This window comes from Eumetopias jubatus, unplaced genomic scaffold, assembly GCF_037043125.1.
Source record: "Eumetopias jubatus isolate StellerSeaLion01/CBP00866 unplaced genomic scaffold, mEumJub1_p1.0 scaffold_3, whole genome shotgun sequence".
In the NCBI taxonomy this organism is placed as follows: Eukaryota; Metazoa; Chordata; class Mammalia; order Carnivora; family Otariidae; genus Eumetopias; species Eumetopias jubatus.
The window spans coordinates 59,384,466-59,407,838 of NW_028274809.1; the positions used below are offsets into that span (position 1 = coordinate 59,384,466).

Here is a 23,373-nt window from a genome sequence, read left to right on the forward strand (position 1 = left end):
TATAAACTAAGCCTTAGATGACAGTGTGTTGTTCGGAAGCTTCCAGGACTAGCACTGGTATGAAAGCCTACAACATCTGCTGTTGGTTTCAAATTAGAGCATTTCTTCTCTCAATGTACTATTGAGAACATCTCTCAGGTTTTATTGTGAGTAGTTGTGCCATTAAGGATCGAAAATTCTTGGCATTTCGGTATTTCGGAAGAAGTATTTGTTATAGCCTTCTTTCATCTCAATTTTTTTATTGTTAGATTTTGTAGTCACTGTCAATTATTTCTGACAGAGCAGTGTATTACCATAAGAAAAAAAATGTAGTGTGTTACAGGAAAATCAGTGTCAAAGAAGAATTAGAGGAGGTAAGAGTGCTTTTTCAAAATGTAAGTCTTCTTGAGCAATTAAATAAATGAAATCAAATCAAATACAAACGTTAAAGTATTTGTTTAAAAAAAAAAAAAAGCCAGAATGTAATTAGTTAAAACTACTATATTGTAATAGAATCACAAATTTCTATAATCAGGCACCACATCTGCTGACTCATTAAATATACCTTTCTGGCTTAATTCCCCCCGCCCCCCATTTTTCTGTAAGCAGAAAAAAAAAGTAAAATCATTCAAGAAATGACTGTCATAGAAATGTGATTGGCCTACAAACTCAGTGCTTAGTTTTCTACTTCCTTACTGGTTTTTGTACAGACTGAGAGAGCAAGTTTCTTTCATTTTTCCAAACATTTTCAATTTTATTACTTTGCTTTCTGGTTTCATTCACTATTATTATCCATGTCATTATCCTCCTCAGCACCGTCATCATCATCATCATCGTCACCTTCTGACAAGTCAAAATCACTGAACCCCAGGGCCATGTTGACCTTCTTCCCCTTTCTCTTAGATGTGGTTTTGGAAGAATTCTGCTTGGCTTGCATGTTTATCTGCATCCCAGAATGCAGCACAGCTCCTGCTTTGTTCATTGAGAAGATATCCCCAAAGCCCATCAGCATCATGGCCTGCAGACTCTGGTTCATGCCATGGCCCTCCCCGTTACTTGCTGCTGTGATCTGACATGACATCTCTGCACTGTTTGACTCCTCTGTCTTAGATTCAAAGTAAGACTCCTCAGACATTCTTGCAGCAAGAGGCAAGAGAAGCTATCATGAGGAAAGAAAGGACAGAAGTAAAAAGAGAAATTAGGACCAATTTAAATAAGGAAACTGATACCACAAAATTAGTAGGTGCTGCACCGAAGGTAAATGATTAGTGAAACAAATGAATGTAGGGAATTATGTGAGAATTTATTTAATGGCAGGTTTGGCTCCAGCATATTTGCCATAATTTATAAATGACAGAGTAAATCACAACCAAAAGTTTGCAAAGCATCATGGCGGGCCAAATTTCAAATGGGAAGAAGTTGCAAGTTTTAAGCCCTCATTTCACTTAAAATAGTTTTGAGGATTGCACTTAATTTTTCCCAATTTCACTTTCACAGAAACATTTAGCTAACTATTAAATTAAAAAAGAAATTAAGTCGAGATTAAATCTCAAGTAAAAAATCAAGAAATGTTGTACCAAAGAATAGAGCTTAGAGGAAGCGTGAAAACAGTTCAGCAGTAAATACCCTTCTATGGAAATCTGGGCCATTAATCTCCTTTTCCTCTAGGTTACTATTTGACGCTAAACTAAAAATGAGTCTAGAATTCACTGGTTTCCATTTATTATTTATTACAGCCAGATATAATATTAGTTATTTAACTTATGACATAATTCACATGTAAACAAACTCTAGATCTGTCTCTAATACTTAAGTTATAAACAAGTATGTAAATACAGATGACAACTGGGAGGAGAGGAAATTAGTATTAATTTAGACTGTTACCTTGTGCTCTATTCTCTAAGTGTCCTTCTTTTAGCAAAATTTGTTTACTAGGAATTCCCCCTCTCACCGTGGATACTGACATCTATTTTCTACCTTATGTAATTATTTTGAACAGCTAACCTATTCCCATAAGTACTGATCATATTCATTTCAGAGGTAGAATTGTCAGGATCTAAAAAGTGTTCCTGCTTCTTCTTTTGAGGAATAAGCAAACAGGCTTATATTTTTGGTATTGCTTAAATATTGGTAAATTTATGATAAACAAGTAACATATGGAATGACCTTTACATCCTGGGTGTAAAGATACATTTTAAGGCCGATTTCCTAATTTTTAAATTGGAGTTTTGGGGTTTGTTTTAAGTTTTTTGTTTGTCTGTTTTGTTTTTTGTTTTTTTTCAAGTAATCTCTACAACCTATGTGGGGCTTGAACTCATGACGCCAAGAGATCAAGCGTCGCATGTTCCTCCAACTGAGCCAACAAGGCACCCCCGGAGTCACAAGGTTTTTAAAAACTATCTTACTCTATTAGGAAAAGATCTCCAGAGTTGTTAGCTCAATAACAACTTCAGAAGCTTCAGCTAAAAAGTACCAGTTATATGGAAGAAAAAAAATTGCTTTAGCTCCTTTAACATTGGAAACAGGATATTACTTCCCTTGCAGTCAAACTTCCCAGCTTTTCAGATTTGTTTTCAAATGTTAGATTCTCTTAGGGAGCGCTTTGTTGCTGATTTATTTCATTATTTCATGGGTTCTTCCTCACATTATGTTAAGTTCTCAACAGATGTCTCTCAAATAAGTTTTTATTTTGAAAAGAAAATTTTTACATAAAGCTACAACAATAATAGAAAAATAAACATTGACCATATTTATGTATGGAGAATTCATCTTCCCAGATACCTTCAACTAATGTTTTAATTTCAGGAAAGATAATAGTATCCTTCCTAGAAATAAATCCAATAATTCCATCTTTTATGAAGTTACATAAATGTTAAACTTTTATAATTAAGATGAGGCTACACACAAATGGAAAGCCTAAGCCTCCAGCTACTTCCTTTTACAAAGGTTTATTTTATCTTTCTCTCAGAAACCTCATTTAAAGTCAACTAGAAACTGATGTAAGGATAAAAGAAAATACCTACTTAGAAAATACGTGAGCACAAACTTTCTTTCCTTCAGAAATACCAGCTCTAAGCAGAAGAGACATTAAAAGCAAGTACTGTAAGAAAGAAAACTTAGCCCTCATAGGTAAAAAAAAAAAAAAAAAAAAGAAAAAGAAAAGAAAATCTCTGAGACCATGCTTCATGCTGTCCATTGTTAGATGGTAGCCTTCAGAGCAGGTCCTTTACAGAAAGTTTTCTGGAGTTAAAACACAAGCATATAACCTACTGAGCACTCCTACGGTTTCATTATTTATTACACAACAATGTTACTAATAGCAATAATGTGTGCAAGGCAGCCCATGATTTCTTAGCAAAACTAATGCCAATAAACCAAAGAAAGATTCTAAGGCATACTGTAACAGGTAGTTTAAAGTTTTTTCTTACAGTGCTACATTTAGAAGGAGTCAAGCCATGCAGTGCTTTATAGCTTAAGATTTCAATGTACTTAAAAAAACCAAAACAAAAAACACCTCTCAGCCTTCAGAAGACAGCCATATTTCTGCCTCTCCTCAGCTCTGGCAGAAGCAGTGCTCCTTGCAGACCCTTAGGGTAATGCTTCTGAGTCTGCTGGTTGGTACCAATTTAACCAGAACAGGAGACTTCCCTCCACTTCCTTCTTGAGAGGCAAGTTAAATTCACTGAACTTATAAAATGTGGCACCTTTTAATGTCCCACGGAAGTCTTACGTATAGCAATTCAGTTCTTACTTTGGAAATCCCTGCACAGCCAAAGTCATTTCGGAAAAAGTTAAATCTGATAATAAACATTTAACTTCACTATATTTCCCTTTTCTGGATATCAGGTTGCTTCTCCACATGAATTGGAAAAGGAGGCAAACTCTTTTATTCTTTAGACACTGGAAAAATACTTTGCAACTGGGCACTGGCTGCTTGATGAAGATTAAGGCTTTTAAAAATAGGAAAGCTTTTTGAAGATTACAGTAAAGTGAAGGGCATTTAAGTATTTTTTGGATATAACTGCCACAGCAACTATCAAAAATGAATTTAAGATACATAACAAGATTACCTCTAATTTTACCATTACTTGTGATTTTAAAGTGGACAAACATTACCCATTAAGAACCCTGGAAAAGCCAATGATAAACTGAATTCCTGAAATGATAAATCATTCAAAATAGGGAAGAATCCTAAAATTTGATTAGACTTTAGTATATCATGGCAAGATATAGGCGCAAGCTAAATATGTAACTAGTGAAATCCTTAAAAAGAATTTTTATTTTCCTCTAAACAGAAGACTTGGAAGAAAACCAAGGTATTTCCTAAGTGTAGTAAATACTGGAGGCTTGTCCCAAGGGAAGTCTTTTTCCAATCTCTTGCTGCAATGATTATAACACCAAATCGAGTGAGGAATATTAATGCTTGTCATTTATATGTCACTAAGTTTGCTTTCTTTTAGGAGGAAAACTTGGTTAAGTTCTGTTACATCAAGACTCTAGCTAGCTGCCGCGGCGTTACGCTTATTAATTACTGATGGGCTCCATGGAGTTAATCAGCCTTTAGGCACATGTTCTGGGGATCTAACAGATGGTATGAAAATACACTGCATTTTATTTTTGTAATTCTAATATACAAACACACTGATAATAACAGTTCTTAGAGAAAGAGCCAGAAATAGGCTAAGCTTTTCTTTTAAATTTCTGGCATTTTGTTAATTGAAATTAGATCTGCGTGTTACTTGAGTGTCAACGCAGCCCCTTTCCCATGCAGGCAGAAGGCAGCAAGTGAGGTGGTGGCAATGTAGGGGGAGGGGAGGGCTGCCATGCTGCCCCGCTCCGCTACATCTTCTAAGTGGGGGGCTGAGCCACCCTGGTGGGAGCACTCACCGGGGTGTTGGACTGCTCCGTCAGCTTTTGCTCCCACATCTTCAGACGTCTTTCCCTTTCTTTGAGTTCCTGCTCTTTACAGCTGAGGTCCCGTTCGAGTTTCTTCAGCCTCTCAAGAGTTGCCTCGATTTCGCACCTGCACAGGGATGACTGGTGATTTTATAAGTCTCAGCGTTGCTCAAGAGTTAGTAAATGCTTAGTGGTTCATCGGAATGCTTAAGCAGTGTAAAAGGCTAACATTTGCGCTTTTATTTTTCACCAGTTTTATTGAGATATGATGGACCTACATCACTGCGGAAGTTTAAGGTGTACAGCGTACTAATTTCAGTTACGCACACTGTGAAATGATGACCACTATAAATTTCGTTAGCATCTATCATCTCATACAGAGAAAGCAAAAAAAGAAAAAAAAATTTTCTTGTGATGAGAATTCTAAGATTGACTCTCTAAACAACTTTCACATATATAATACGTTAGACTATAGTCACCATGCTATACGTTACATTTCTTGGACTTGTGTATCTTGTACCTAGAAGTTTATGCCTTTTGACCACCTTCCTCCTATATGCCCTCCCCCCCTACCTCTGGTAACCGTAAATCTGATCCTTTTTCTCTGTGAGGTTGGGAAAACTTGTGCTTCTAAACCAAACAGTAAACTATCAAAGAAGAAAATCTGTCATATCCTGCAAAATCAACAGGTAGTTTCTAGTTTAGGAAAAGAAGTTCAAAATACTTCTTTAAAATCACTTCTTTAATGAAGCATTGAAGACCCACTGGGGTAGAGCCTGAGCTATGGAGCTGCATCCTGGCTTAGCTATTTAGTGAATGCTGACATTCAAGTAGCCCTTTACAGTTTAGAAAGCACTGTTACACAGTATCTCATCTTACTCTTGTAACAGCCCCCAGAAACAGATACTAATCCCATACAGATGGGGAAAATGATATTCAGGTTAGGTGATCCACGCCACATCGCCAGTAAACTCATGTTCGCTTATTCCCTAGCTGGGTGCCTCAGTCAACTGATTAACTGACCCAGTTTCCTCAGCTCTAGGGGGTGATGATTATCTTACATCAGGGTCCCCCCCTTGCTTGATCCTAATAACTACTTGGGCAGCTTGTTAACAAATATACAATAAAACACGGATTCCCAGGACCCTTCTTTAGGGCTCATGATTCAGTAGGGCTGGGGTGGGCCTTAGGAATTTCCATTATTTAATAAAAGACCCAGGTGACTTTTATAATCAGGCAAGTGTGGGCCAGATGAACTCTAAGATTCTTTTTGAAGTCTAATCATTTTTTTTTTTTGGAAGTTCCCTCCTTAGTCTCAATAGGCCAACCAAGCTCACCCCTTGGAAATTGTCCAGTTCTAGGAGCCTGTCCTTTGTAGAAAGTGAATTGTTGACTTCGCTCAACACAAGCTGTCTTCTTCCTTCAAGGCTGTCACAGTAAGTCTCAGTTACACTCAGAGCTGGAAGTGGCTTCCCTTGGGTTTCTTAAAGGCCTGGAAGCAGCTGATGGCTGGAGGTTAACTGCGTGCTGCTTCCGGGTGCCACTGAGCCAGACCTGCTGTACCCATGGCATGAGGCTGGCTGGGACCCTGACTATGGAAGGTACTGGCCCAGACCTAAGTTAATGGGTGTATGTAACCCAAATCTGCCTTTTTAGCTCCAGGGAAAATTAGAATACACGGCCATCTTATTCCAGTGCCCTTGTGGATGAGAACTAAATGAAAACAAAAATGCTGTGGGCATTAAATGGCAACATCCAAGACAGGGAGCAGCTACTGAGGGGGGTCTGGATCTCGGCCGGGCACTTTGCTTCCCTGGCTGTCTGAAAGGTACACCTCGGAGCCAGGGAGGTAGCAAGTGAGTGTAAAAGCATCTGCTGTCAGCGCTCCAGCCCTTTTCCTGGTGCCATTTGAAAATAATAGAACGATAGAGTCACACTACATACCCTAAAGAAAGGCACTAAGTCAGCAATCTTTCAGAATCATGACTGTCATAAAATCCAGATCGTGTATTTCTGGGTATTTCTGACAAGAGTATTGTGCCCATTCAGAGATGAGTTTGTGTTTACTTTCCAAATGGAGGACTGAGGGGGTAAAAATCACTGGAAAACCTTAGGTGAAACTTTTGTAATGAAGGAAGGAAGGACCAGCCACCCTGGGAAACGAAGGGGGTCAGCGGGTGATGGAAGGAGGCAGCAGAGCCCGGCACGCTCTGTGGCAGACGGCCGGGGCCTGGGGCTGCGGTGTGCTCGGTGCTTCTGCCCCGCCACCTGCACCCCTGCCAGAGAGACGGAGCATGCCCAGACTCTGTTTGGTCAGGGTACACGGCCAGCACATTCAAGTTCCCTCATAATTTAAGCCAAGTTTCAGCTCTGGGAGCCGACTGTGATTTTGAGCCCTTCTGGAAAACAGATCAACAGTTAAGTAAGCTGAAAGATGGGACACAGAAAACCAAACACTGAGTAAAATGTGCTTCCTCAATCCATCTCCTCAGGCTCAGCACTTCCAGCTCTGCTCCCCCAGTGCCCCGGGTCTGCAGGGAGTGCTGGATGCAACGCAGACAGCTGCCCCCTTCGCTGTTCCCTGTGTTGCCCATGCATTGTTTTGCATCAGAAGCATCTGTTGATGTACCTATATTACCTTCCTGTTCGATAAATATGAGTGTTTTAAAAAAGTGTTTTAGTTGATGAAAATTACAGTTTTTTTTCCTTAACCCAAATCCAACTAAGGTTGACTTCCCCTAGTATCAATTCTCCATATGCCAAAAACAGAGTGAACTGGAATTTTCTTTTTAAGGCCAATTTGTAAAAACAGCCATATTATACATGATAAATAGGTAATATGTGTAGTAATATTATATATTAAATGATTGGTGCTAATATCCAAATTGCAAAGATTACATTTTTTGATCTGTTTTTTGTTTTTAATAAGGCATGCCACAGCGAGAGTATTCTGATCACCAAGGAGGAATACAACCAGCAAAGTATTCTGCCAAGAGGCCCAGGTCCGAACACGCCATCCCAGCACCACAAAGCTTGCTCAGTGCGGATTACCACAGGTCTGGAGACAGTCACATGGGGCAATGAAAATTGCAAACATGACCAACAGGGTGACACATTTCCTGTTCTTAATACTCACTGCTATTATTGCTAATAAATCAATAAAAGGAGAGACAAGCTAAAGATATGATGAACAAGGAAATGCCTGACAGATTTCTTTCCTATCATCTAATAGGTCAAAGGAAAAAAACATAGTTTATGTGGTTTTTAATAACCTAGTTTTAAAAACAATTTTAAGATTCATCATTTAATTCTCTCAAACAGGATGTTTCACTGGGTCTATGTGTAAGGAAGCTCTACCAGAAAACAAGCATTTGCCAGAAATACCAGATTTCCTACACATGCTTTTGACCCTAGTCACGTGGTTTCAGACACCAGACAAAAGGGAACAGTCTGAATGTGTATTCTTAGAAATATCCAGATGATCTGACAAAGCATTTAATTCTTTCTGGTATGTGGCATAGACGGGGATAGTTGTTTTGTCTTAATCATAACCTAAAATAATCATGCTCTGTAGTATTTCTCTTTGCGCAAAGGAATCAAGTCAAGTGAACTCTGCGTGCTAATGAGTGGAAGATTCGGCACTGGCCATGGGGGTCCAGGAAACAGCACCACATAGACTGTGTGCCCCGGCAGGCCTGTGGGACCAGACCGCGTGGGTTCTAGCACTGGCTCTGTCTTACACGGTGTGATCTGGGACAGGTGACCCAACCTGTCCAGGCCTGAGATTTTACATCTGTGATAAAAGTTAGAATGGCCATGTGGATTAAAACAAGATGATCCAGATGAAGTACAAGCGTCTGGTAAGAATATAATGAATGAGAGCTGTGTGTACTGACTCTAATTAACATTATCATTACTACCCCCTATGTTTTTAACCAGCTGCCAAGTTCAGTTAAAACAGCTCTACGACTTCTCAGACTGCTTTAGTGGTTCAGGTAAAGATAGGTAACCTTTCTCTCACCAGCCCTCAGGATTAATTAGCTCCTGAAGGACAGCCAAGGAAGAAGCCAGCTAGGCAACTGCTTGCTTTTTACTAAAACACATTAATGTATTACCAATGTTATTTTCCTCATCTTTTCATCGTGAAGCATTTAAAAAAATGTACTATTCAACTATCTAGGTTTGCAGGACATAAAGATATCCAAAGAGAAATCACTCTCTCATAATTTCATTATCCAATGGTAACACTGGCCTTTTGATACTTTTCACTATGTGCATACAGCATATACACATAAATGTCTATTTTACAAAAAACCAGAATCATTCCAGTCATACTGGACCCTAGCACCTCTATTTTTAAATCATCTGTCAGATCTGTTATATCATGCATGGCTCCATCTATTCCGTATATGGAGATATCATCAGTTTTTAAAACCATAAAAACCACAAAAACCCAAAAATCTCTTTATTGCACTTTATGCCATTCTGGTTTGCAATTCTAAATGACACTGTGCTTACAAGCAGGTGTCCATACATTCTTGCACAACCTTTCCATTTATTTTCTTAGAGATAAAATGGTAGTGGTGGAGGGGTTTGAAAGGCAGTATTTTCAGCAGCAACATACTAGAAAGTTTATAATGCTGGATATTTTCATAATGTAAAACTTTGCCAATCTGGTAAATGAATTATGTTCCCTTATAGTTACCTGATTGGTAAGTGAGGTTAACTATTTTTCATATATTTATTGGCCATTTGATTTCTCCTTTTGTGAAATGCCTTTCATGTCCTTTAGAATGAGATTATAATTAAAATATTTTAAAGACAGTAACTCTGTCTACTACAGTGGTTTTCAAAGTGTGATCTGGGGACCCATGAGAGGTTTTCAAACGATTCAAGAGGTTAAACTGGTTTTCAGAATAACATTAAGACATGATTTGCCTTTTCTACTCTCATTCTCTCACGAGTGTACGGACTTTTCCAGAGGCTTCATGATAGGTGGCAAAGCCACAGGCTGAATGTAGAGGCAGGATTTATTGTTTCTTAAATGAATCAATAACTACATATTTACATTTTTTTCTCCATTCTCATTTTGAGTGTGGTAAATATTGACAGATGTAACTCACTGAAACAAAATCTCTTTCTTTGTAGTCCTCAATAATTTTTTAGAGTATAATGGAGTCCTGAGACCAAAAACTTAGACCTGCTGAGCTATTATATGGGGGGGAGAATGGCTGGATCACCGTATGGCCTTTGTCTTGGAAGTTCATGATGGGTATTGCTTTTGGCCGTATGGAGCTTTTACATTTTTATATCGAAAACTTACCAACTCCCTCCCTCTATTCTGATATATAGTATCTGAGATACTGTATCTCAAGGGTATCAATAGTAATGTTAAAATCCCACTGATCTTTTGGAGAACAGATCAAACAGCATCTCCTCAGGAAATCCTTTTATTACCTTGTCAGACTAGATTAGATTTCATGGTTGTATAGTCTCACATGTCCAGTACTTCTCTGTCATCATACTTATCAAAATAGTCATAAAAAGTTACTTGTATATTTATATTTAGTAGTTTAACATTAGACACTCCAGTCCATGTGCATTGGAGCTGTTCTGCTCATCACCACAGCACAGTACAAGAGCACCTTGCCCCAGCAGAGATTCAGGGACTATCTGAATGAATGAATGTCAGAAGCACACTTGTAATAGTCAACAAATTAGCTTACATGTTTATATTCCCTTGTGTAATACCATAATGTCTTTTAATATTACTACCACCGTGGTGTTTCCTTCCTCTAGTATTTATTGAGCCACTGCTATGTTCAAGGCACATTCTAGATGCTGCAGGTATAGTAATGAACAAAAGAAATCATCTGACCCATTTACATTTCAACCAGCGAGACACAGATGAAACAACAAACCAGAGAATTGCTTATTCATTCCAACAGCAGTCGTGGCTATGAAGGAAGGAGATGCTCTTAGGGCACATAAAGTAGAACCTCATCTATCTAGGGTCAGAAACATTTCCCTAAAGACATGTTATTTTAGTTGCTATCTGAATGATGAACAGGAGCCAAGCTGGATGTAGGTGTCAGGGGTGGTACGCCACTGAAAGGGATGAATTTTATACAGAAGAAACTGCATTTGCAAGGACTCTGAACGTGGAAGAAATACGCATCTGTTGAGGGACCAGAAGCCAGAAATTATGAGGCAGAACTATGCTCCTCAGGTCAGACTGCTGAGGTCAAAGCACAAAGGCTCTCATGAGTCTCGTGAAGCGTTGGCCTTTGTACTAGAGTAATCCCCTACGTGGATTTAAAAGCAGGGTCATCTGATTAGATTTGCACTGATCTTGTAGGAAAGAACATTATTACATGTTTCGTTAATTATTTAAGTCCAGAACAAAACCCGTAATACCTACACTCAAGCAGACAGTATGACTTTTGTTTCCCTAAATAAAAATCCATTTAACTCACTGGCCCTGGACAGAGTTCAAAAGAATAAAAATAAATAAGGTTATTGTAAAACACAATCAAACAGAAAGCCCAAGGAAACGTCTGATCACAGGAGTAAACAATGCCATCGTTTTCAGAGTGCCTGCAGTATTCCCTGGGCATCAGCAGGTGGCGTAAGGCGTCGCGTTACCACCGCGCCTCTCAGAAGCGGAGATAAGTTACTTAAATCTCTGCTGAGTCAGGGAGGAATAATGTCAGCTCCCAAACATGCTATTTATATTGCTGCAGCACGTGACCCGGCTCAACTGTCTCATTCCAGGCTTGCTTCTTCCACTCACACAATACAATTCTCTCATTACTAAGTTTGTTTTACACTTGACAAAATTTAATAGGATTTATAACATCAAAAGTTTTCTTTTTAAAAGTGTTTTTATAGTCTCCCTACCCCTTCCATCAACAGATACAGTACTCTGCAAATCCCGAGGCAAACAGTATTTTTCTCTCTCACTGGACAGATGCCAAGGCTTCCTAACACAGAGCGTGTAGTACAGAGAAATGTCTGGTAACCATCTTTTGTCTCAGAAGATTCTTTCCAAATACTTAGATATATGATAAGGCAACAAGCTTAGAGGATTGCTTTTTTGTTTACATATGAAAGGGAGGACTTATTAGATGTCCAAAAAAACTTAACATAAACAACAAACAAAATGCTAAGTTATGCTTAGAAGTTAGGACTGTCCTCAAGTTCAATGGTTCTCTTCTTCAGTGAAGCTGGTCACGGTCTTTCAAAGCGAGAGGCCATGACTTGGTACAAAGCTTACTTACCTCCACTCTGCCTTGTTGTGCAGGAATGAGTTACACTGGTCGGGAAGGTTAGTGTCGTTTGACATGGACTCCAGAATTGAAATGATTTGCTTAAAAGATGGCCGTTTCTGAGGAAGAGAAAATAATCACTTGTTGGGACTTAGGAAAGCAAGTCTTGAAGAGAAAATCCACAAGCACAGCAATAAGCTCGACGCACCACAACAAAATAAAATGGCATGCAACGTCCTGAGTTATTTTACGACTGTCAGACTGCTCAGGTTGAAGGGGACCATATTCCTTATTTTCAATACATTATTTGTAAGAACAGAGTCAGATGTCATTTTTCTATCATGTGGCCTAAGGTTGGAATAATTACAGTTTTTCTCCAGGTAAGGAAAGTACGAATTCTCTCTCGGGTCTGATTAAGGACTCCTAAAAGGGAAAAGGCAAGTCCTTTAAAAACCTATGGGATATAGGCAAGTTTAGGAAAAGTTAACCGTAGAATCTGGGTAGTAGGTGTACCGGTGTTCACTGTTAAGATTCTTTCACCTTTTCTGTAGGCTTCAAATTCTTATAATAAAATGTTGGGGAAAACCCTAGTTAATCCATGAGAACTAATACAATTTCCTCAACCACTTGCTCAGAGAAAAATTCCCCAATTTTCAAGCCATCTTAACTTTCATTGTTCTCAATGTTTATTCCACATCATAACCCGTTTGGAGCTGGGAAACTCGAAGGTGCTGTTTACTAGAAATTGAAAAAGCAGCGGTTAGGTGCATTTCTTCAGCTAGTGGTAACTGTACTTGTCTGTTTCTTTAGACTCTAGCCAAGGCTGAGACAAAAGGTTAAAACAAAAATGGAAGAAAGATAATAAAAGGATGATGCACATTCTCTCTTCATCATGCCTCATAATTATACCATTTCTGAGCAAATTACAGTTGCAGCAATTAAAACATGCATTTTAATTTAGGAGCACAAAACAAGAAGGAACAATGTTGAGGTGGCTTGCTCTCAGGACTTGAGTACTTCCTACATTAAGAGAGACGATTTTTCCATTTCTCAGGAATATAAATATAAAACTGGGATATTTATTCCGAGTTCTGCCTTTATTGCACTCTTAAGGGAATGTGTGCCTGTGTGTGTTTTACGTAGAGGGCGTAAGTATCTGATCCACATTAAAGCCTTCTAATAAGAAAAGAAGTAAATGCCTCAAGTAGGAAATTTGAAAAATATTTTGTCTTCTTTTAACTTTATTCCCATTTAATTCCTCCTACTGTGTGTCACTGTGTGAAAGGAAAAATGTTTGAGCTGTTTGCACAGGAATTAGTTATACAATAAACATAGAATTTTCATTTGGCATGGAAAAGCAACAGGAGAGGCTAATGAATTTTTAAAGAATATTTTCCCTACATTTAATCATTCTTGAAATAAAGTAAAACTCTTGAAATTAGGTGACAAGTATCCCTAGAAAAACCTTAATTTTATAGGTAGAATATACTCTCAGATGGAAATTATCAAAGTGAACATTTTAAAAACAACAACAATGTCGAATTTTGTGGTAATGATATTTTGTGAATACGCAGGTTGCAGAATACAATATTTGGTCCAGGAGGTTCCTTTTAGTATTATATAGGTTTTGTTCACATTAAAAAAATTATAACTAGGGCCATCTATTAAGCATCTATATACATTATTTGTTATCTTCTTTTTATAGGTAAGAAAAAGCCATCTCAGAAAAGTATGGATTGCCCAGTATCACACAGGAAGCAAGTTTCTGAATCAGGGGCAAGGCTCTGAAACCCTTCAATGTGTTTTATCACATGAGGGTAAGATGTTACTTCCTATCAAACTCAGGGCTTCTTTTTCCTATTTAGAAATGCCATTTTAGAACTGGAAACAATACCCACCTTTACTTCCTTCTTCTCTTTGATAAAACACTTTGAGCACCTGGTGTAAGCCACTGGCATGACCTGACATTTACCCAACACCAGCTTTCTTGTATTCCCTTCCCCCTCCTCACTGCAAAAGAACATTTTTCTACAGGTGAGCTGAGTATTTTCATCCATGTCTTTAAAGCGTAAGGGCTAGGGGGAAAAAAAGTGTTTAGCCAATGATAGCTCTCTCTGTACGCACAGGAGTGGCATCCATGAGTGCCTGAACTGCTCCATACTTAACAGCCAGAGAACTAAAATGTGCCTTGGTCCGGCTACTCTGGCCAACACACGGGGCCTCTACTTACTACGCGTGTGTGAGGTGCTAAAAGCAGCTTCGTTCCCTCAAAGAGACTGCAATCCGTGTAGGAAGAGAGATTTAAAAAATACAACCACACAGGGTAAGGCAGTAGCCCAGACTGTGGTTTAGGAAAAGGAGGACTCAGTATGGGCTGGAGTAAATAGAACAGCCAGGGAAGGCGGGCCAGCAAAGTCCTCAGGGAGGAAAGAAAAAAAGACGGCATGCCCAGGGAAGGAAGGTGTGTAAGGCCTGACTGGAGATCAGCCACAGAGAGCGCTGGCAGTGTGGGGTGTATACTTAAATACAGGGGGGCTGTATTAATTGTATCAGAATAAAATGCCTTCAATTTAGGAAGTAAAGATCAATCTTAAACTTTCTTTATACTTCACCTGGCTAGAACACAAGATGCCGCTTGTCCTAAAGAAGGATAAACTTGCTGCATGTTAAAGACATGCCAGCTTCATAGCATCAACACCAGGCCTAATGTCCTTCCTGTGTTAGGTGTTTACACTATTATTTAATTAATGCACCATAAATGTATATTCTTAGAATTTTAATGAAGTACAAAGTTTCCGATTAAGAAATTCAAAACCTGCTTTGCATACTGAAATATAACTGCAATTATAGAGAATCTAGTTGCAATAATCTAATTCACTGTAAATAATTTCAGGTGAAATTTTTATTTAAGTAGCAGAAAAATACTGCCAAAATGACTATATATGTCACAATGGACACAGAACTGGTAGAAAGAGTATGGAGAAGGTAGTACCATAGCATTTTAAAAATACAAATGTTCTAGAGCAAGCCTGCAAACAGCTGAGTGTATTTTCTGCTGGATTAGCTACAAAGGGCAGGCATTCCTCTTAATGCTTAAAAACCCCATATTCTGCAAATCACACACTAAAATAAAGGACCTAGGGGCGCCTGGGTGAATCAGTGAGTTAAGTGGCTGCCTTCGGCTCGGGTCATGATCCTGGGGTCCTGGGATCAAGCCCCGCCCAGCTCCCTGCTTGTCGGAGAGCCTGCTTCTCCCTCTCCCTCTGCCTGCCACTCTGCCTGCTTATGCTATCTATCCTGTCAAATAAAATCTTAAAAAAAAAAAAACTTTAAAAGAATAAAATAATAGGACCTAGGGGTGTCTGGGTGGCTCAGTCGTTAAGCATCTGCCTTCGGCTCAGGTCATGGTCCCCGGGTCCTGGGATCAAGCCCGGCATCCGGCTCCCTGCTCGGTGGGAGGCCTGCTTCTCCCTCTCCCACTCCCCCTGCTTGTGTTCCTGCTCTCGCTGTGTCTCTCTCAAATAAATAAATAAAATCTTTAAAAAATAAATAAAATAATAGGACCTAAACAGAGGCAGGGCAGACCATGCCATAACTATGCAACTTTGTCATGGAACACTAATAAAAACAGTAATACTAAATAAAAACACTAACAATTTAAAAATGTTAAATTTTTTTTTATTTTAAAAGATTTTATTTATTTGAGAGAGAGAGAGTGAGAGACAGCACGAGAGGGAAGAGGGTCAGAGGGAGAAGCAGACTCCCCGCTGAACAGGGAGTCCGATGTGGGACTCAATCCCGGGACTCCAGGATCATGACCTGAGCCGAAGGCAGTCGCTCAACCAACTGAGCCACCCAGGCGCCCAAAAATGTTAAATTCTTTAATAAAAAACAATACTAAGTAAATATAAGACTCCCCTTTTTAAAAAAAAAAGGGTGAAGGTAGTTTGATGAACAGGAGTGAAAGCAAAGATTAAGGCTGCTGGTTTTCAGGTCAAAGGTGAAATGTGCAAATCTGGGAAGCCCCCACAACAAACTCCTCCGAGACAAGGCACAGGCCGGGCCAGCCCAGCCAGCAGGGAGCACACCGGGCCAGGCCTCACAGATCCGCGTGCCCAGCTGCTCTATCGGCCGCACTACTGTACAAACTACTGTACTTGGCATTGAGCTGTTCTCACGTGCGGGGGGGGGGGCGGAACCACGTGCTACGTCACGCATGTGATTCGGCGCGGTGAGTACTCAAACTCACCGGTTGTCGTGCATTCTCCCCACTAGAGAAAGATGCTGTGTGTTACCCGCATGCATTCTTCCTCGGGGCCAGATTGGAACTGGGTTTAAATTAAGGAAGAAATTCCATTCCTAAGTCTTTGTTTTTAGATCTCTATTTAAAAAATCAGTTTGCAATATATCTAGTTCCATGAAAGAGTGGACAAATTTGAACTATAAAATTATAGTTCCTTTCTTGGGTCTGTCTCTTTCAGTGTTTAATCTGTGAGGGTCTTTTTTTACTTTCTAACTTTTTATTATGAAAAATTTCAAACATAAACAAATGTAGAAAGAACAGTGTAATTAACCTCCATATAGGTGAGTGTTTCAGGCGGTAAACGGGGCACTGAGGGGTAATCCGGCGTAACCCACGACTGGGTACCAGCGGCGCGCTCCCCTGCCCACACCCCCCGCCCCCCCCGCCACCGTAGCCATGCCTCGCAAAATCGAGGAAATCAAGGACTTTGTGCTCACGGCCAGGCGAAAGGACACCAAATCCGTCAAGACCAAGAAAAATAAGGATAATGTGAAGTTTAAAGCTCAGGGCAGCAGATACCTTTACACCTTGGTCATCATGGACAAGGAGAAGGCAGAGAAACTGAAGCAGTCCCTGCCCCCAGGTTGGCAGTGAAGGAGCTGAAGTGAACCCAGCCCACTGATTTGAACTGAAAGTTTTAAAAATTCTTAGGGAAAAAAAAAATGAACCTCCATATACTTATCACTTGGCTTCAAAAATTATCGTGGCCAATCTTGTTTAATCTACACCACCATCTATTTCCTTTCATTTTATTTTGAAGTAAATCCAAGATTCGCCTATCATTTTATTCATAAATAATTCCATATAAATGTGTCTTTTAAAATGATCTTTGCAGGGAAAGGCAATGGGCCTTCATGCTCAAATGTGCTAACCACAGGAAAGTCTACATTTTGGAATGTCTCCAACTCTGTAGTGATGGCTTCAAAACATCATGAATCCGGACAAGGAGTATATATCAAGTTTCTCTAGAAGTGCTACTCTGGGGGCGCCTGGGTGGCTGAGTCGTTAAGCCTCTGCCTTCGGCTCAGGTCATGATCCCAGGGTCCTAGGATCAAGCCCCTCACTGGGCTCCCTGCTCTGCGGGAAGCCTGCTTCTCCCTCTCCCACTCCCCCTGCTTGTATTCCCTCTCTCGCTGTGTCTCTGTCAAATAAATAAATAAAATCTAAAAAAGAAAAATAAAACAGAAGTGCTACTCTGGCCTGGTCTTTGGTTCAGACTGCTTGGGCTCATTCTCCAGTCTCACCATGTACTAGCCGTGGCCTTGAGCATTACTTAACTTCTGTATGCCTTGATTCTTCATCTGGAAAATGGGTGGAATAACACAACTTATGTCATAGAGCTATTCTGAGGAATAAATGAGCTAATGTACATAAATTTAGTGCTTGGAATAGTGCCTGGCACAGAATAAGCACTGTATGCTGGCCATTTTTAGAACACAAAGGTGCAACAGTTCTTATTAAAGATTAAAAACAAAGGAATGCAATTCTTTCCGTTGAATCAAGAGTGCCAGAGGGGCTGTAAGAAGGAGCCAGTAATGAATTTCTAAGGATCAAGATAAGCAGATAGCAACAGAAAGCCTTAACAGTCCATCTGGGGCTCACAGGGACAGCAATCCAGCTTTACTTTGTAATGACTCTCATTACCCCAAATTTTAAAAACTCAAAGCCAAACAAACAAGTGAAATTTCAGAATTCTGAAAGACGACCAAAAAAAAAAACAACTGACTTACATACCTTGGCATCAGCTTCCCAACACTGACGTAACAGCTCAGCAAAACTTCTGGGGCAGCTGCTTGGAATGGTTAATCTCTACCACAGAGAAGGAAAGACAACACAAGGATTTACTCATGAAGGTAAGTAGATACTCACTGAAAGTTCATAAAAGAGTTACATTTAGAGCACAAACAAGTCATTAAATTTTAAGCTTCCATTGATTGATAGATGGCAGATGAGAATTTATGTTTAGGTACATCATATCTCTAAAGAAACTTTTAATACCGTTCTTCCAAAAAGGCATCCCAGTGGATGGAGAAGTCCGGTTCCGCACGACAAATACAATGAAACATAGACTCAAGTCTAAAGGAAACTACAGGAGGAGAAAGGCAAGGCCTAAAACCACAAATCTTTGCACAGGCGGCTATGAAATAGGCACGCAGCCCAGGCAGCTAGGAAAGCAGCTCATCTGTGGCGGTAGGCGTGACACCTCTGGAAACGTCTTTAGCACACACCGTCCCAGAGATCATTTGAAAGAAGTGTGCTTCTTCTCATTGGCCAATAAGAGATTCTGGACATATGACTCATTATGGCTAAAGCACAAGGGCTGGATACAACAAAGATTACACTGTGAGCATCTGTCCTGTGCCAACATTTTACAGAAGTGCTTCTCTAGAACTTGCCATGCCCCTGGAGGCTCTTTAGATATCTATGGAGGCATTTTTGTTTTAAAAACTGGAGAGTTGCACCTGGAGTGGGTCAAGAATGCTGGACATCCTTCACTATGTTGTAAATCCCTAAGTACTCCCTTGCACTCCACCAAACTTCAGATGCCCCATGTGCAAACAATGAGGTTTAATCATTTTTCTGGCTCTAGACTCTCTCTTTGATTTACAATAAACACAAAGTATATTTTGAGCAGATTTAAAATGCAATGAACTAAGAATGCAACTACCAAATAAAATAAATCAAGGGCAGATTGATCTTTGCATTATTCATAACCTTACCAAGATTTTTGGAAAATGTCACCTACAACAGCATTCCTTATGCTGCTGGAATCGTTGATACAATTCAACTCCATTCTGCATTTGTAGCTGTTGAATCCTATTTATCCATAGGTATAAGCTCTGAAACTATTCCATTTTCTCCTCTCCTGCAGTCATGCCTGCGCATTTATACACCGTAATACGTATTTATTTCTTCTGTATACTACGATGAGAGCATTATGTTGACTTTAAAAGTACAATGTGTGTGGGTAGGTTGTACTACATCTGCATGTCATTTCCAGCAAGTAGAGGGAGCATGAAAAGAGTTGTTATCAAGAGAGGCCTGGGTGTGACAGCTGAGAACCACCGCACTAAGAAGTCCACCGCACTAAGAAGTACTAAGATGATTTATTATGCAGTATTGTTTACCAAAGAAGTTTTGCAAATAAAAAACTGAAACTGAACTTAGTTGGATTTGGGGGAGGCTATGCATAACACTAGAAAAAGAGTTGCCCTGGCAAAAAAACAGATGGGGATCTGTATTTCGAATTACAATAACCTTAAAATCAAAATAAACTAAAATATATAAAACCTGAAAGTTTTAAACAAAACAGCCCTTGCCAAATTAAAGGCTATGCTAAACATTTTTTTAACTGATTACATAGAATACAGGAGATCTGGTAAACTGTACTCTTATTTTACTCTAATGTGAACTGGAAACCTTTTGATGAAGATCAAAAGGAAAATCAGGTGTTTATTTTTTAAAAATATTTGGCAACTAAGAGAAACAAAGTGATTGCAATTACTCAGCTGAATGTACCCCATGGCAAAGTAATTTCTCATAAAAAGGAACATTTTCAATGTAACTTTTTCACATTTTTCTAAGAACTGAAATGTGACCTGGATGAATATGGATGGATGTTAATCTTTTCTATCATCTTTTCTTACTGAGAAACTTTTTAGCTACCTCATCTGAGACATTATGAAAGAAGACATAATTATTTTAGATCATCTCATATGGTCAAATATCAGTTAAATCTAGACTCAGACACTAATGTAAGGGTTTATTTTGGTTTATTAAAAAGTACTTTAAAAGAAAATCTGAAGTATTTAAGTTCTGTTTACAGAACTGTGGGCATTCCTAATGCATTAAAACATCCCGAAATAACCAGATATTAGCAACAGATTTAGCCGCACTACTTCAAACTTAAATACTTTAAAAGTTCCAAATTTAAAATGAAAATATTTCCCAACCACTAAATTAGGCATGACATTTTTTAAAGAGCATATTTTTTCTGCACCATTTTCTTTAAGATGCAAAAAATTACTTTTTGTCAATTATTTTTTATTATCTTTTTTCCAAAATGTAGTCAACGATGCATTGAGGATTTCTGTTAATAGTTTGGGGCACCTATTAAGAATACTTAAGTTAGGTGACTGAAAATGCCCAGGTCATAATCTCAGGGCCAAAAGAGGGAGCCTGCTTAGGATTCTCTCTCTCCCTCTGCCCCTCCCCCCAACTCACGTATATGTGTGCCTGTGCACTCTCTCTAAAGGAAAAAAATTGTTTTGCTACTTAGAACAAAACATATTTTATGAGAATCTAAGTACTTGTAACGATAGAAATTATACTGTCAGAATATTCTGAATGACCACTAATTCAGTTTTATAGAAATTACAAAGACAAACATACATGTCTATAAAAATTACAAAATTTATTAGTAATACCCTAATTTCATGACTTCTGTAAGGGTTCAGTCTTTAACAGTGCTTTATGTATCTAGTTTTAATAGGATTTAATATTAGGAAAAATTATTGTTTGAAGGCCTTATTTCATTATTAAGCATTTAGAAGCAAACACCTTCAGATATTTTTAGAACGTATTGATCTTCCTGTAGATCCAAAAGCAATCTAAATGGTGAAACTGAATAAGGTCTAGAGTCTAGTTAAGAGTAATGAATCAATGTCAACTTTCTGGTTTGGGTGTTGGCCTATACCTGTATCTCACCAGTGGGGGAAGCTGGATGAAGGATACACAGAATCCTTTCTAATATTGTTGCAAATTCCTGTTAGTCTATAATTATTTCAAAATAAAAAGTTAAAAAGAAAAGGTAACTCTAATATTTGGATATAGGTGCATTCTAGGGTGACTGGCTTACATTTAAAATGTCTCCCTAGGTTTAAACACATCATTCTTTATTTAAATGAGGCCTGTTAAAAAAAAAAAAATACAGCTTGTTCTTTTCAACTCAAGAACCCAAGGTATTCCAAAGTAAAAATAAATGAAATAATTGGAAGTTGGAAGAATTTTGTAAATTATTTTTAAGTCAGAGTCTCAATTTTATTATGAAATGAAATAAATCCTTGGCCATTTTTTCCAAGTTTTTATTTAAATTCCAGTTAATATACAGCGTAATATTAGTTTCAAGTGTACAATGTAGTGATTCAACACTTCCATATACCACCCCGTGCTCATCAGAACAAGGGCCCTCCTTACTACTCATCATCCCTTTAGCTCATCCCCCACCCACCTCCCCTCTAGCAACCCCTTCAGTTTGTTCTATATAGTTTAATTCTTTTAATGTTATGTCAACAGAATTTGTTCTGGTAATATGTGTCTACATTTATGAGATGAAATGAAGACTCCTTTGTGAATAATGACAATGGAAAGTACAGTTAAACTTAATTTCCATATTTTTGACAAATATTGTGCAGAGTGAGAGTAGACAGGTAAGTAGCCTTCAATACCCAATTTTCCTTAAGTTCAGTAGAAAGTTGAGAAAACTTGTTTCACCATGTGGGGTTCCTCGAACTTGCTATTCTGCGTACAGAAGGGGAGGTATCTGAGTGGTCTCCATCAGTTATTAGCCGACTATCAATCAGGTCACACCATGGATAAAACAGTACGTTCTACTCTAGGGAATCCCTGAGGAACCGGGGGGGCGGGGGGGCTGACAGCCTCGTCTGGTACATGTTCAGGAAGTTCTCAAGGTTATTTATGGGTGATTCCAGCCCTCAAGCCAGCTATCCAAAGGCAGCTTCTAAATTCATTTTTCTTGTCTGCTTTAATCATCCTTGATGGAGACTCATGTTTTGAAAGTGCTTTAGATGCACACCTCTTCTGCCATCCTTTAGATGAAATATTATTTTAAAATATTGTTTTTTCTTATACGTATTTGGAGGGTCCAGTCAGCTTTTAAAACACTTTCTTCTAATTTTTCTTGGAACAATGTAGAGGGAAAAAAGTTACATTGAGTGTTCCACTCCAAAGTCAACATTAGGTCAATCATTTCCTTCACTCTCATTTGTAAACCCAGAAGCAAACATCTAATCACCTCACTGGCAAGAGGAATAGAACAGAGACAAGCGGGTGCTCGTATCATGAAAATACCAGTTATCCTGGGTACAAGGGTCTGATTTAATAGCACACCGGGAATAACCAGGACATTTAATTAAAACAGAACAGCTCCTGTGAAACACTGAGCAAGACACATTCTTGAATATAACTCCTTCTGCTTTTTCTTAAATTGGCAGCTCTCTCCCATCAAGTTCAGCTATCACGAACATTTCATCTGTTCTCAATAGCTCAGGAGGACAAATTAATAAGGTAGCGGGATTATGTGATCTAAACTATGGAAACTTGGTTTCTCTTAGTCAGTAGCAGCTGTTTGGTTAATCTAGTCTGTTCCTGCACTCACATGGGGAGCAGATCAATCTAATTCTTTCATAGCATTAAAAAGGGCAGATCTCCGCGTATTCACCTTTTTGCAAATTATTTTATCCTCAGGTTGCACTCTTACCTTCTGCGGAGGGCACAGATCAGATCTGGAAATGAAGCTCTGTGAAATAAGGTTGTTTTGCATTGCAAAGACAACTGCGTGCTTCCATTACCGGATCTAAGTTCTCATAGTACCTTGATACTGGATGCTTCATCCTTATGCTGAGGATTTCCATGCCTGTGCATTTCAGTCACAATTTTAAGCCTTTCAAAATGTAGTTGCTCTCTTTGATATGAATGTACCACGTTCTCTGATGTAGGCTCATAGGTCCAACTAACTGAAAGCCTCAATTTGTGGGAAGAAGAAAAGCGAGGCTGGGGACACAGCACAAACGGTGTTTACGCCACTGAAGTTCTTTTGAAATGGAAAGGCTCTGCATGAAGACGGGAACAGTTATGCCACTGCCTCGCCAATTCCAGTGAGGAGCTCATCTTCAATGTAGTGTTCAA

At 39.0% G+C, this 23,373-nt stretch overlaps 1 protein-coding gene, 1 long non-coding RNA gene and 1 pseudogene across 4 annotated transcripts in view; 2 read left to right on the forward strand and 1 right to left on the reverse strand.

Moving 5' to 3' along the window:
- Positions 1-23,373, reverse strand: part of MAP3K20 (mitogen-activated protein kinase kinase kinase 20) — a 178,622-nt gene that overhangs the window by 45,489 nt on the left and 109,760 nt on the right. For both annotated transcript variants that reach the window (XM_088021635.1, XM_088021634.1), the window contains exons 9-11: positions 18,181-18,255; positions 12,156-12,262; positions 4,867-5,002 (exon numbers count right to left, since the gene is read on the reverse strand). In XM_088021635.1, the coding sequence (XP_087877761.1) occupies positions 4,867-5,002; positions 12,156-12,262; positions 18,181-18,255 (318 nt within the window). The remainder of the gene's footprint in view (positions 1-4,866; positions 5,003-12,155; positions 12,263-18,180; positions 18,256-23,373) is intronic.
- On the forward strand, positions 683-17,567 carry LOC114223735 (uncharacterized). 2 transcript variants are annotated; one of them, XR_003612233.2, is made up of 9 exons: positions 683-1,096; positions 2,264-2,364; positions 4,440-4,570; positions 6,177-6,311; positions 7,805-7,931; positions 8,469-8,735; positions 12,179-12,523; positions 13,849-13,960; positions 17,282-17,567. It is a non-coding gene; the product is annotated as an uncharacterized LOC114223735 (long non-coding RNA). The 2 variants fall into 2 exon arrangements; XR_015767864.1 differs by having other exon boundaries at positions 4,440-6,311.
- LOC114223726 (large ribosomal subunit protein eL38 pseudogene) lies at positions 16,843-17,054 on the forward strand (annotated as a pseudogene).